The 15,577-nt window shown below is 41.9% G+C and overlaps 1 protein-coding gene across 5 annotated transcripts in view; it reads left to right on the top strand.

Annotated features, from left to right (window-relative positions):
• HECW1 (HECT, C2 and WW domain containing E3 ubiquitin protein ligase 1) overlaps positions 1–15,577 on the top strand; it is a 430,747-nt gene that overhangs the window by 309,571 nt on the left and 105,599 nt on the right. For all 5 annotated transcript variants that reach the window (XM_078059964.1, XM_078059960.1, XM_078059961.1 and 2 more), the window contains 3 exons: positions 9,636–9,778; positions 12,111–12,211; positions 13,849–15,162. In XM_078059964.1, coding sequence (XP_077916090.1) covers positions 9,636–9,778; positions 12,111–12,211; positions 13,849–15,162 — 1,558 coding nt within the window. The remainder of the gene's footprint in view (positions 1–9,635; positions 9,779–12,110; positions 12,212–13,848; positions 15,163–15,577) is intronic.

The raw sequence follows: 15,577 nt of genomic DNA, 5'->3' as shown, positions 1-15,577 counted from the left end.
GATCTGGATCCTACTTCTCCATCCAGTTTTATCTCACAACATGACCCCCACCATGACCCAGACATACTGAGCAGCCCACAGTCCCCAAAGGGACCCGTGAATTCTGTGAATTTCAACCCCTTGTCCATGGTACTCTCCCTCCCTGGAATGTTCTTCCCACATCTTCTTGACCTGGCAGATGTCTGCTTATGTGTTAAGATTCAGTTAAAGCATCGCCTCCTCTGGGATGTCATCTCTACCTGTCCATCAGGCTCCTCCCCACCTTCACAGCTCTTCTCTTTATTCATTCATTAAATAAAGGGCCTTTGGGGACCCTCACTATAGCACTTCCTGTCTTATGGTTGTCTACTTGCAACATAAACACTGTGACTTGTAAGGTTAGAGATCTATGGCCCCAGTATTTAAGGGTGGTGGCTGTGACATCGGCACCCAGCTCAGAGCCAGTGCTCAGCAAGTATTTGTGAGTGAGTATATAACATTCCCCTTCTTCTAGTCATTGGCTCCTTCATTAGTGACACTCCTAATTTCTTGCCCATTGTGGAACTGCTGCCAGGTTACATAATTGCACTAAATATTCCCTTTAGTTAGCTACTCTTTGTATTTCAATAAGTTCAATTCATGGAAGTTCTTCTTATAAAAGATCTGCCTCATGTTTTTTCTGAAGCACTATGGAACATAATAAATAAAGTATCTTCTTTCTATAAATGGCCTATTGAGTAACAGTGCCAACCAAAATAAATAAATTCGCCCACAGATTGTAACACCAGTCCAATATCTCTCTGGAAAACTGAAGATGGCAGCCCTACATCAGTGGTTCTCAACAAGGGTGATTTTGTCCCTCGAGAGACATTGGGCAATGTCTGGAGATATTTTTGGTTGTCACAACTAGCTATTACTGGCATCTATTGGGCAGAGGCCCACTAACATCCACTGCTATTATTAAGAATGCCAAGACCAAAATAAAATTATTAATCTCGGATGAAGAATGGGTTATGAATCATTGGACTAAATATTTAAGCCACAGAAAAAGATTTAGATTTGATCTAAGGAATATTTTCCTAACAATGAGATTATTTGGAGTTAAAATGATTGTTATTGAGAGAACTGTGACTCTTCACTCTGAGTCACAGCAAAGTAACCTGGGAAGCTTGAAACACTACCAGTGCCCAGCTCCACCCCCAAGGGAATCTAATTTAAGTAGTCAAGAATGGGATCCACTTATGGGTATTTTTGTGAAAGCTCCCCAGATTATTCTAATGGGAGCCAGAGCTGCATACCAATGGCCCAAAGCAAAAAATAAGAGTCCCAACAGTGTGTGCTTAAGCAAAACGTTTACTTTGTGTTTGAAAGTTTACTTTTGTGTGAAGTTTACTTTTAACCAAAAGGAGGCTTGTTGCTGTAGGAGTACTGCATATATCACTCCAACTCATACCCAGGCATTGGGCCTTGAACAGCTTTCTTCCTGCCCTTGCTGCCCAAGTGTAAGAGATCTGACAATTATGACAATTCTTGCCTAATTGGACAATTATTGCCTAAAGCACAGCCAAGAAAGGGGATCCAATGGAACGGTGACCTGTGGAACTTTCCTTCTCTGACCCTTGGGACACCAGGAGTGCCTTTGTTTAGGACAGTCTCATGTTTAGGCAGAGAGAAGGAGCCATTTATGTATTGGTTGGTCCAAGCATGTGTTTGTAGATTCACAGTTCTCTAGGGAGCTTTCCTAGGTGTAGTCTGAAACCGGACCCCCATACGTAGAGGGCAGGGAGAGACGAAGAAAGAGGCATGCCACTCCAGGTTGGTAGGTGGCAGTTTTAACAGTGACAAAGGGAACTTACATATGAGGCTTGTCTTGGGCAGCAGTAAGATGAATGGATCCCCATACCTGCCCTTTAAATCTTAAAAGGTTATGAAAAGACCCTAAATGGGTTTAGTTACATGTACCATGCAGCTGTTTTCAACATCACATCACCATCTTGAGGCTATGTCCTTGGAGCAGACTCTGGGAGTGAGAAAGGCAAGCAAACCCACATTCCAAGGATGGGGGTTGTGCAGCAAGGAGCCTGTGAGTGTCTGGGTCCAGCTCACAGGTCAACCAGTGTTTTGTGTTTTTTGGGTTTTTTTTTTTTAATTTATTTTTTTTATTTATTTGAGAGAGAGAGAGACTGGGGTGGGGCAGAGGGAGAGGGTGAGAGAATCTCAAGTAAACTTCTTACTGAGTGTGGTGCCCGACATGGGGCTTGATCCCAGGACCCTGAGATATGACCTGAACCAAAATCAAGAGTCAGATGCTTAACGAACTCAGTCATCCAGGTGCCCCTCAATCAGTGGTCTTTTTTATAGCATTCCCCAACAATGTTACAGTTGCTTTTAGATGCCCATGAGCAAAAAGAGGATGAAGTGGGAAATGGCCAAACTTTAGAACCTAAGAATGTTCAGGGTTGGCTCCTTCATTTGCCACATTGGTTTTCTTTCAGGTGAATTAGGATAAAAAAAGATAAAATTCCCAAAACAGAGAGGGCTTGGAGCAATAATGCATCTTTTCAAAAAATCGTTTGCAGATACAGTTCATAGATTTCTATTTTGGCCAATAGCCAAGCCATTTCTGGATAAAAAGACAGAGGGGGCATTAGCAGTAGGAAAACTATAGCTTTTGTCTGTGCTGTAGGCATTTGAACCAGGCCTTATAGATTATTACAAACAGCTGTAGAATTATTGGTCATTATGGGCCAGCTGAAATGAGATAGTAAATTTTAAAAAGTACAATGATTGGAAAGTCAAAAGGAGAAGGAGATAGGACAGATAATCCCCAACTTATGGTGATTGGACTTAACAATTTCCAACTTCATGATGGCGTACTTCAAATTTTTTATTTTGATCTTTTCTTGGGCTAGGGATATGTGTGTGATACTCTCTCATGATGCTTCGCTTATCTGGTGATGCCACAACTCCCAGTCAACCATGTGATCATGATGGTCAACAACCAATACACTTACAACCATCCTGTACCTATACAATCATTCTGTTTTCACTTTCAGTACAGTATTCAGTAGGTTACATGAGATATGAACACTTTATTATAAAAAAGGTTTGTGTTAGATGGTTTTGCCCAACTGTAAACTAATGTGTTTTGAGCATATGTAAGGCAGGCTAGGCTAAGCTATGATGTTTAGTAGGTTAGATGCATTAAATGTATTTTCAACTTATGATATTTTTAACTTAAAATGGATTTATCAGGATGTCATTCCATTGTAAGTTGAAGATCTGTAGTGGATGTGGCAGATAGAGTCTGGATAGAGCAGAATTGGAAGGAAAGAATACAGTTTAATTTAACATGGCATGAGCCTTCTTTTCCCGTTCTACAGGTGAAGATGCTGAGCCTCAGGGAGGTTGTGAATGAGACTCAAGAATTTGGATGTGCAGAGCTAGAAATAAACACCAAGTCCATGTCACTCCAAAGGCTCTTCAAGGGCTTCAGGTAAAAGCCAGGTCAGCAGAAGCAGGCAGGAGAAACACCCTGGTTCACGGGTGCAAGCAGCTTGCTCATGGATACACAGACTTTTACATTTTCAGAGCTGCTCACTGGTTCTTAAAAGAACCTCACATAGCTGGGGGTTTACATGGACTCCAATAACGATGGAATGGAAGCAAGGGCCTAGTGGGGAAAGCTTGATGCCTGGGGTGGAGGGGTGGATTTTTGAAGAGAGGCCAAAAAGGAAGTCCCTCTGGAGAGAGGGAAGAACTCAAGCATTCCTACTGAACTTCAGAGTGAGTTTTGCTAAGTTGACTTCGGTGTCCTGTGTAGGCTGCTATAACCAGAAATACTCTTGTTTTAATAAAGGTGATTTTTTCATTATGAAAATAATACATGCTCATTACAGGAAGTATGGAAAATACAGAAAAAGAAATGAGGGGAAACAATCCTACTTGGTAAGACAACTGCTATTAAAACTGATTGTAATTCTTTCCAGTTTTTTTATTCATATAATTCATATTCTTGTGATCATGAATTAAATGTTAAGAAAAAGATGCTCTTATCACTTAGCATTGTAAAACAAGCATTTTCTATCTTTTAACATGTTATAATATTGTAATTATATATATAAATCTAAATTATTGTAATTTAGAAAATTATAAACTATTCTATCATATGCATTTACTACAATGTACCTAACCTATTGTTGAGCATTTAGGTTAGGATATTGATTACAGTACGCTTCAGAATGGAATTACTGGATCAAAGATATAGAAGTTTTGAGGACCTGAGACAGTTAGTGGGGCTGGATTCTTGCTTAGATAGACCTTCTTAGAGAAGTCCTATTCCTGGTTTGATGTTCAAGTTTGCCTGTCCATAAATTTTGTTCTGTTAGTACCAGAAATGATTGGTTCTTAGGAGTTGCATAGAATTGAATTATACTAATGTAAAATGGAAATTAGAAGCACTACATGGAGGTATGGAAGTCATTAGTGCTGTTTGTCGATATTTCTGCTCTCCGCTTCCCAAACACACTACAGGATCGTATATCCTCCTCCCTGTGGTTGGCTGAGACATGTGTCTAGTCTTGATGAGGAGTTGGGTTTGGAAGCAAACACTTACTTGCAGGGAGAAGACCTTCCAGAGTTCTCTTTCCTTTGTCACTGTGCCTAGCAACTTTTGAGGGGGTGTCTGCTCCATCAGCCTGGCCCCTTGAGTGACTAACAAGCAGAGCCCTCTGCCAGCCCTCAATGGCAGTGTGAGCAAGGAACAAAGCTTTACCATCAAAAGTCACTGAGACTTGAAATTTGGTTGTTACTGAAGCATGACTTAGCCTGTTGTCATGGTACAGAGGAGATTTTAACATTAGCATATTTAACATATTTAATCTCTAATTAGAATCAACTGAAGTTAAAAGATTGCTATTAGAAATTAATCACAATAAAAGGAAATAATTATATATCTCAGCTGTTATACAACCCTTGATTAACGGTACTGTGATGTTCAATATTATTAACACTCCCTTCTCCCAGACAGTCTGAGCTAGGCAATGCCAACATGTACCTTCTCCTTTTCTACACTTTGTTTTATTTATTAAGCTTTTATTTTAATCCAATATGGTTAACATACAGTGTTATATTAGTTTTGGGTGTACAATATAGTGATTCAACAATTCCATAGATCACGTGGTACTCATCATGGTAAGTGCACTCCTTAATCCCCAACACCTATTTCCCCCATCCCCCCCCACCTCCCCTCTGGCAACCATCAGTTTGTTCTCTATAGTTAAGAATCTGTTTCTTGGTTTGTCTCTCTCTTTTTGTCTCCTTTGCTCATTTGTTTTATTTCTTAAATGCCACGTATGACTGAAATTATATGTCTTTCTATGAATTATCACTTAGCATTACACTCTTTAGCTCCATCCATGTTATCGTAAATGGCAAGATTTCATTCTTTTTTATGGCTGAATCATACACACACACACACACACACACACACACACACACACACACCACATCTTTATCCATTCATCTACCAATGGATATGTGGACTGCTTCTATAATTTGGCTATTGTAAATAATGCTGCAATAAACATAGGTGTGCATATATCCTCTTGAATTAGTGTTTTGGGTTGGTTTTTTTGTTTTTTGTTTTTTTTTTTTTTGCATAAATACCCAGTGGTGCCATTACTTTTTTAAAATTTTCTGAGGAAGCTCCATACTGTTTTCCACAGTGGCTCCACCAATTTGCATTCCTACCAACAGTACACAAGCGTTCCTTTTTCTCCACATCCTCGTCAATACTTGTTTCTTCTGTTGTTGATCTTAGACATTCCAATAGGTGTGAGATGATATATTGTAGTTTTGATTTGTATTTCCCTGATGATGAGTGTTGTTGAGCATCTTTTCATGTGTCTGTTGACCATCTGTATGTCTCCTTTGGAGAAATGTCTGTTCATGTTTTCTGCCCTTTTTTAAATTGGATTATCTGGTTTTTGGGTGTTGTGTTTTGTAAGTTCTTTATATATTTTGGATACTAACCCTTTATCAGAGATGTCATTTGCAAATACCTTCTCCCATTCCATAGGTTGCCTTTTAGTTTTGTTGATTGTTTCCTTCACTGTGCAGAAGCCTTTTATTTTGGTATAGTCCCAATAGTTTATTTTTGCTTTTATTTCCCTTGCCTCAGGAGACACATCTAGAAAAATGTTGCTATAGCTGATGTCAGAGAAATTACTGTCTGTGCTCTATTCCAGGATTTTTATGGTTTCAGGTCTCACATTTAGGTCTTTCATCCATTTTGAATTAATTTCTGTCTATGGTGTACAAAAGTGGTCCAGTTTCATTCTTTTGCATGTAGCTGTCCATTTTTCACACCACCATTTGTTGAAGAGACTGTCTTTTTCCCATTGCATATTCTTTCCTCCTTTGTCAAAGATTAATTGACCATATAATTGTGGGTTTATTTCTGGGTTTTCTATTCTGTTCCATTGATCTATGTGTCTATTTTTGTGCCAGTACCATACTGTTTTGATCACTACAGCTTTGTAGTATGATGTAAAGTCTGGAGGTAGTTTTTCTCCAGTTTTGTTTTTCTAAGATTGCTGTGGCTATTCAGGGTCTTTTGTGGTTCCATACAAATTTTAGGATTGTTTGTTCTAGTTCTGTGAAAAATGCTGTTGGTATTTTGATAGGGATTGTATTGAATCTGTAACTTGCTTTGGGTAATATAGACAGTTTAACAATATTTGTTCTTCCAATCCATAAGCATGGAATGTCTTTCCATTTCTTTGTGCCTTCTTCAATTTCTTGCATCAATATGTTTTATACTTTTTAGACTACAGATCTTTTACCTCTATGGTTAAGTCTTATTTCTAGGTACTTTATTATTTTTGGGGGCAATTGTAAATGGGTTGTTTTATTAATTTCTTTTTCTGCTGCTTCATTATTAGTATATAGAAGTGTAACAGATTTCTGTACATTGGTTTTGTATCCTGTGACTTTACTGAATTCATTTATCAGTTCTGGCAGTATTTTGGTGGTCTTTTGGATTTCTATATAGAGCATCATGTCATCTGCAAATAATGAAAGTTTGACTTCTTCCCTGCCACCTTGGATGCCTTTTATTCCTTTTTCTTGTCTGATGGCTGTGGCTAGGACTGCAGTACTATGCTGAATAAAAGTGGTGAGAGTGGACATTCTTGTCTTGTTCCTGACCTTTGGGGAAAAGCTCTCCATTTTCTCCACTGAGTATGATGTTCACTGAGAGTTTTTCATATATGGCTTTTATTATGTTGAGGTATATTCCCTCTAACCCTACTTTGTTGAGGGATTTTATCATGAATTGATATTGTTCTTTGTCAAATGCTTTTTCTGTAACTATTGAAATGATCATATGGTTTTTATCCTTTCTCTTATTGATATGAAATATCATGCTGATTGATTTGTTAATATTGAATCACCTTTGCATCCTGGGAATAAATCCCACCTTATTGTGCTGAATGACTTTTTTTAATGTATTGTTGGATTCAGTTTGCTAGTATTTTGTTGAGGATTTTTGCATCTGTATTCATCAGAGATATTGGCCTATAGTTCTCCTTCTTTGTGGTGTCTTTATCTGGTTTTGGTATCAGGGTAATGCTGGCCTCATAGAATGAATTTGGAAGTTTTCCTTCCTCTTTTTTTTTTTTTTAAAGATTTTATTTATTTATTTGAGAGAATGAGAGAGAGAGAGAGAGAGCATGAGAGGGGGAGGGTCAGAGGGAGAAGCAGACTCCCCGCCGAGCAGGGAGCCCGATGCGGGACTCGATCCTGGGACTCCAGGATCATGACCTGAACCGAAGGCAGTCGCTTAACCAACTGAGCCACCCAGGCGCCCCAGTTTTCCTTCCTCTTATATTTTTTTGGAATAGTTTGAAAAGAATAAGTATCAACTCTTCTTTAAGTGTTTGGTAGAATTCCCCTATAAAGCCATCTGGTCCTGGACTTTTGTTTGTTGGGAGTTTTTTATTACTGATTCAGTTGCCTTGCTAGTAATTGGTCTGTTCAAATTTTCTATTTCTTCCTGCTTCAGTTTTGGTAGGTTATATGTTTCTGGGAATTTATCAATTTCTCCCAGGTTGCCCAGTTTGTTGGCATAAATTTTTTCATAATATTCTCTTACAGTTGTTTATATTTCTGTGGCGTTGGTTATTATTTCTCTTCTCTCATTTGTGATTTTGTTTATTTGAGTCCTCTCTCTCTCTCTCTCTTTGATGAGTTTGGCTAGAGGTTTATCAATTGTATTCTTTTTTTCCAAAGAACCAGCTCCTGGTTTCATTGATCTGTTCTATTGGTTTTTTGTTTTTGTTTTTTTTTTTTTTAGTTTCTATACCATTTCTTTCTGCTCTAATCTTTATTTCCTTCCTTCGGCTGGCTTTTAGTTTTGTTTGCTCTTCTTTTTCTAGCTCCTTTAGGTGTAAGTTTAGGTTGTTTATTCCTTTTCTACACTTTTCATTGTTCACTATGCCACCTTCTGATGGTTACAGTCTTTCTTTAATTGTTGCTGCCTTTATTTTAAAAGTCATACGGTTATTTAAAAAATGAACAGTTTAGAATCAAATGAAAAAGATCTGCTTTCTCTCCTCCCTACTAGCCTACTTAATTTAACTTAATTTAACTTATTTACCTGTTTCTTTTTAATGACAACAGAGTTTTCTATTTCAAAGATTTACTATCCTTAATTTAACTGGTCATACAGCTATTTAAAAAATGAATAGTTTAGAATCAAATGAAAAAGATCTGCTTTCTCTCGTCCCTACTAACCTACTTCCTAAGGTTGAGTTTGGAGTCCACCCCTCCAGGCATTTTCTTTGCAGTTCCAAACACAAATGAATCCCACTCTTCATATTGTTCTACATCTTGCTTTTTTACTTTGTTTTTCAAGTATCTATTCATGTTCGTGCATATTTACCTGTTTCTTTTTCTTTTTAATTACAACAGAGTTTTCTATTTCAAAGATTTACTATCCTTAATTTAACTGGTTGCTGTTGATAGACATTTTTGGTCTTTCCAGGCTTTTGCCATTGTTAACTTGCACAAGTGTGCAAATTAATCCAGAGGGAAAATTCCTAAAATTGGAATTCTGAGTTGCAGGGAATTTGCAGCTTAAATGCCAATAAATATTGCCAATTCCTTTCCCAAAGGTTGAATCAATTGAATGGGATTATTTATCAATACAGTGTGAGAATTCTTTTTCCATGGTCAAGAACACAGGATACTATGAAACATTTTTAAATCTCTGCCATTATAATCAAGGAAAAGAGGTGTTTTGTTATGGTTTAAAGTGTATTTCCTTAACTATAGGTGAGTGTGTGCTTGTTCTTTCTTTAAATATATTAATACTTTTAGTATAGTGAGGCCTAAGCGGATTCTTTGTCTTTAAGGTGAGTTGTTTTTATTATTCGAATCTTGGAGAATAGCCTTATTTTTAAGCATCAAAAAAGTACCTCAATGTTGTTATTATTCATTTACTGAATAAACAGGGCTCACAGCATTTCTAAGACCTTGATATATATATTGCCACTGGGATGTTTTATAATGACTTCATCCAAGGCAGACGGGCTGGGAATTGGCCAGCCCTTTCACCTCTCAGTTAATTGATGTGACATATTATTTCATTGCAGCAATTCAGCTTTGTGTCCTTGCCCACTGATGTACTGGAAATTGAGGTGAAGGACAAGTTTGCTAAGAGCCGCCCCATCATCAAGCGCTTCTTGGGAAAGCTGTCGATGCCCGTTCAAAGACTCCTGGAAAGACACGCCATAGGGTAAACCTGTGACTGAGACCTCAATATCACTAAGTCTTCAGCGAGCAGGCGAAGGGAGGCCTGCAAGCTGCAACAATATAGTCTCGCGGAGACTCAAACTAAAATGGTGGTATTGAATTTCCTTGGCTTCTCCCATTAATTATGTTGCTCCAGCCACAACATTCAATTAAATGAACCCTTCCCTTTCCTCTTGTTTGTGTACCACTGGTTACTTATGCAAGAGAGTAGAAAATCCCAAGACAATATTGAAAGAAGCCCTGTTTCAACTATTCAACTCTGCTGTTGTAGCATGAAAGCAGCCCCAGACAATAAGGAAACTAAAAAATGGGGCATTTTTCTATACAGGTAGAAATTAAAATTTGCTTTACTATCAAGAATATTATTTCTGCTTGTGTGTAGGATTTAATCATTTGGGACGCTCCTCTAACAAGATGAAATCCTGAGTTACTAGAGTAGAGAGACTTAGAAAATGCTAGTATTTGTAGAAAATGCTAGATAATATGTATGAAATTTTAAAAGCATGAATTCTCATGGATGACAGCAATTAAGTTACTTGCAGAATTCAGTTGTATATAAGAATGTTTCTGTTAGTATCTTTTATTTTCATGTCCTCTCATGATTCTCATTAAAATGGACTCTTACCAGACGAAATATTTCTATATAGTATATACTTCCTTAGTTAGCAGCAACTATATTTGAAAATGCTAGGTATAGCTCTCTGGCCATAAATCTACGCTATGCCATGCTATACAATTGTAACCCTTAGAATGATATCGAAGGAATGAGGAGAATTGGCAGAAAAGCCCGGAACAAATGCAAAGCAGAGCAAATTTAGTTTTTGTCTCACTGCCTGGTTGTCTTTAGGCATCTCCTGATTTCAACTAGGTTTTGGGTTCAAGATCTCTTTCCTGTGGTCATAAGTAGATTTGCTTCATAATATTGACCAAGGTCCTTTCTAAATAAACAAAATATTGTGGTTCATTCTGTTTTCCTACATATAATGCTTTATTTAATGGACCTCCTAGGAACTTCAAACACTAAACTATGGTTTACCAAAGAAATATATTAACTTAGAGTATCATTGGGATATATGTTGTTTCATAATGCTGGTATTTTCTAGAAACATTAAAACACTACCAGCCAGCAACTTATCTTTTTATTTTAGTATGACCAACGAATAAATGGAATGAATACAGAATCATCTGAGTAACAAATGGTTTTGGAATATGTCTTGTTAGTATTAGATAAACTGGATTTGTTAATTCTTGAATAGCCAAGGTAGTTACCTTTCCTATTTAAACCAAGGTGGGGGGGGGGGCGGGTAATGTACTCTGCTAAAGCTTACATTGTTGATGAAACTGTAAAAGCAAACTTTCAAGTTGATTCCCCCTGGATAATTCTCGTCTTTGTAATCAAGAAATTGCCCTGAGTGGGCAGAGGGGATGATGCCAGATGCCAGGATGGAGTTTCAGAATCTGTATGTAGGACTGTGGAGTTGGTGTAACTGGAAACCAACCTACAAGTCTTGCTTCAGTCCATCCTGCAGCAGGTCCCTTTCTGAAGCACTCCACAGCTCTCCACACCGCTCCAGTAACCATGACAGCATCCTTTCTTAGACACTATGTATATATACTGCAAGACATGCGTCTGTTGCTGGCAATGTCCATTAAGGGCATTGGAAAATGTCAGCCCGCACAAGAAAACCAAGCAAAGATCTCCATGTCCTTTTTGTTGTTATTGTTGTCTTTTGGGGGTTTTCTTGGCTTATAACACAGGTTGGCAGAAAACCTTCTGTAAGGGGCCAAGTAGTAAATATTTTAGGCTTTGTGGACCATGCAGTCTCAGTTTCAACTATTCAACTCTGCCGTTGTAGACTGAAAGCGGCCCCAGACAATAAACTAATAAGCATGGCTGCATTCTAATAAAACTTTTATTTTGGGAACTGAAATTTGAATTTCAGACAATTTTCCTGTGTCACAAAATATTATTCTTCTTTTGTTATTTTTTTTTCTAACCATTTTAAAATGTAAAATGCTCAGAGCTGTACAAAAATAGGTGGTGGGCCAGATTTGAGCCCTGGGCTACAATTTGCTCACTCCTGCTTTAGAATATTCAATAAGGATTTTCTTGACGTTTTTCACTGCTGTTGAGCAGATGTACTTTCCCACCTTTACCTTATGTCCATCTTCTATGCACCGGAGCGGATCATCACCTCCTATGAGCAGGGCCTCCCCGGACTTGCCTATCTCACCTCCTGGCATAGAAAGCATGCTGTGTAATCTTCAAGGAGAGGTACTGACCAGATCTGTAAATGGTGCTTATTTCCTTCTAGGGATAGGGTGGTCAGCTATACACTTGGCCGCAGGCTTCCAACAGATCATGTGAGTGGACAGCTGCAATTCCGATTTGAGATCACGTCCTCCATCCACCCAGGTATTTTTGGCATGAACTTCATGTCTTGTCCTAGCCTAGGGTTGGTGTGGTTCCTTTCTCTAAAATATAATAACCATGGTTCTCTCCAGACATGTCCTAGGTTTTGTGGTTCTCTCTCTTCTCCATTTGAGGCCCAGAAGCCAGTGATCTGTTCTGGAAGCCAGGTTGCTGTCCCCTTGAGTGAGAGGCTCCTCTTCATTCTGGTGACCCAAAGGTAGAGGGTTAGACAGTGGAGTGGGATTTGACAATGAGGCCAACACGGGTATGGAGCCGTGTCTAATTTATCATTTGACTCCCAGCACCCACATAGGAGATGCTCAATAGATGCTTAATCATTGCATACATGAATGAATCAATCAATCAATCAATCAATCAATCAATGAGAAACATGAATGAATGTGATACATATCATATTATTAAAGAACTATTATTGCACAACGGATTTATCCCAGGGAAAAATGAAAAATATAAGTTAGACAGAAAACTTCAGAATCATCCAGTTTTCTGTTTTTCAAGCCAAAACGTATTTCCAAATAAGAATGACGAGAGGCCTCATAATTCCACTTTTGTTCTTCTCCCACAACCCCTATACTAAGTGTAGATCATGCTGAGAATTCGCCAGTCCTTCTGGGCCACATTTATGAGTTGCTGGTAAAGCTAATGAGGCTTTGAAAACTCCAAGTCTGTAGTTTATCACTGCCCACTCATTGAAAGACCAGTTGTACTTGTCTATACCCAATACATAATGCAGAGTGTAAGAAAACACCCTGACTGCTTTGTCCTTTCACACCCAGCCTTTTCTTCATCCTGAGAATAAAACTGACTCTTCCTTCACCGTAGCGGTAAAGATGGCCTCATGGCTCACCAGAGACATCATTCATCTTCAATGAGTACATTGCACTAGTGCTTTTGAAATGGGAAGTTCACACCAGGCAGGGATCCAGCAGAGCAAGCAACTGGGGGAAAGTAGAAGTAAACAGTGGTTGCTGTTCCTTGAATGGTTGCTTGATGTGGAGACCTTGTTTATTTTCCATTGCAATAACCCCCAGGTGGCCTGGCAGTCTGAGCTACTGAAGGACCCTGGTTGCTCCCATCAACTAGCCCTTTTCTGCTCTGCAGTTGTTAAGAACCTGGCTTACCCATTCTGCCACCTGCTGGACCCAGCCAGAGGAGACACTCTGCGCAAGCATTAACCTTGCGCAGAGTGTCTGGTAGGGCAAGGCACTAATAACCCCCAAGGGCTCCTTTGCAGTCTTCCCTGAAGCAAACATTGTTGAGCACCCACTTTGTGCCAGGAACTGGGGTAGTTCTAGGCTTTGGGTATTTTAACCAAAACTATGAATTCCCTTGAAACAGAATTCTGAAATATGTCACGACTGCAAATTGTCATTAACATAAGGAGAACTCACTAACATAACATAATAAAATTTAAAAAACAAAAACGAAAACATGAGAACTCATCCTTACAGAATTTTTTAGCAGAGCTTTGGCCTACGGGAAGCCCTCCTCACCGCCTGCATCCGATATCCTCACGCAGAAATCCTTTAGGATGGCTCACAGGGCCGGCAGAGCCCACCACTGCACTAACCGCACAATGCTCTCTTCTGGAAGAAATGACATTTTCTTCTCGCCCGCAGATGACGAGGAGATCTCCCTGAGCGCCGATCCTGAGTCCGCGGAAATTCGGGACAGCCCCATGAACAGCCTGGTGGCCAGCAGCCGCGGGGAGCCTCCGGCCGAGGCCCTGGAGCCCTCCGGGAGCTCGAAGCCCGAGCCGCCGAGCCAGGGCAGTGCCGGGGACGCTGCCGGGAGCGAGAGCCTGGAGCTTGCCGAGCCGGTTGAGGAAGCGGCAGGTACCACCGAGGCAGGAGACGACGGAGCGGGCTCTGTGGGACCTGACGGGGCTGGGGAGCTTCTGGGCCTGGGGCGCGAGGACGCCGAGCCCGCCCTGAGTGCGGAAGAAGTGGCCGAGCGGCTGGAGCTGGGTGGGGAGGCGCCCCCAGCGGGGCTGCTGGAGGACGGTGAAGCCCCGGGCGGCACCGGGGAGCCCGAGGCGGAGGAAGCGGCCACGGAGAGCCGGGCGGGGGGAGAGGAGAAGGAGCAGGCGGAGGAGGAGGAGGAGGAGGAGGAGGGCGACGTGTCTGCCCTGGGGCAGGGGGAGGACAGGCTGCAGCTGCGGGCCTCGGCGAAGAGGAAAAGCAGGCCCTGCTCCTTGCCGGTGTCCGAGCTGGAGACGGTGATCGCGTCGGCTTGCGGAGACCCCGAGACCCCGCGGACGCACTACATCCGCATCCACACCCTGCTGCACAGCATGCCCTCGGCGCAGGGCGGCGCGAGCGACGAAGGCCCGGAGGAGGAGGCCACCCTCCAGGACGCCTCGGAGAAGGACGGGCTTAGCGAGGCGGACACGCTAGCCGCCGCGCCCCCTCCCCTCGAAGAGGACGGCGAGGACCCCGAGGGGGCTACTCCGGGCACGGCGACCCCCGGCCACTCGGGCTTGACCAACGGCCTCGTCCCCGATGGCGACATGCTCCCCAGCACGGGCAGTGAGAGCGACTCGAGCCCCCGGCAGGGCGGGGACCACAGCTGCGAGGGCTGCGACACGCCGTGCTGCAGCCCCTCGTGCTACAGCTCCTCGTGCTACAGCAGCTCCTGCTACAGCCCCTCGTGCTACAGCGGCAGCAGGTTCGCCAGCCACACGCGCTTCTCCTCGGTGGACAGCGCCAAGGTCTCCGAGAGCACCGTCTTCTCGTCGCAGGACGACGACGACGACGACGAGAACAGTGCGTTCGAGTCCGTGCCGGACTCGGTGCAGAGCCCGGAGCTGGACCCGGAGTCGGCCAACGGTGCCGGGCCGTGGCACGACGAGCTGGCCACCCCCGCCGGCAGCGTGGCGAGAACCGTGGAAGGTCTGGAGTCCCCCGTGGCAGGGCCAAGCCATCGGAGAGAAGGTTAGACCTCAAACCTGGTCAGAGTGAGAATAGGACCCCCAGGGGGCCGCAGGTCTCACCAACAAGGTTGAAAAACAAGTGAGAGGCTCAGTCTCAGATGGGGTTGCGGGGGCAACGTATGCCTGTCCTGTACATGTATGTGTGCCCGTGTCTATGTGTATGTAAGTATCCGCGGCCGCACCAGCTCTCAGACACACACCGAGAATGCCGGCTAGTGCACGCGTGTGAGTGTGCTCCTGTGTGTGTGCGTCTGTTTTACCCAATCGCTAGAACTGGCTACACGTGTTCATGTTACCCTTCTAGTCTTGACAATGACCAGAGCCAGAGGCAGTATTGAACGATCTAAACAGAAAACATTCGGCACCGTTCGGTGGATAATGTGTAAATATCTGCTGACTTCCCAAAACATATTGGA

Source organism: Halichoerus grypus, chromosome 12 (assembly GCF_964656455.1).
Source record: "Halichoerus grypus chromosome 12, mHalGry1.hap1.1, whole genome shotgun sequence".
Lineage (NCBI taxonomy): Eukaryota > Metazoa > Chordata > Mammalia > Carnivora > Phocidae > Halichoerus > Halichoerus grypus.
This window is presented reverse-complemented; position numbering and strand designations above follow the sequence as displayed.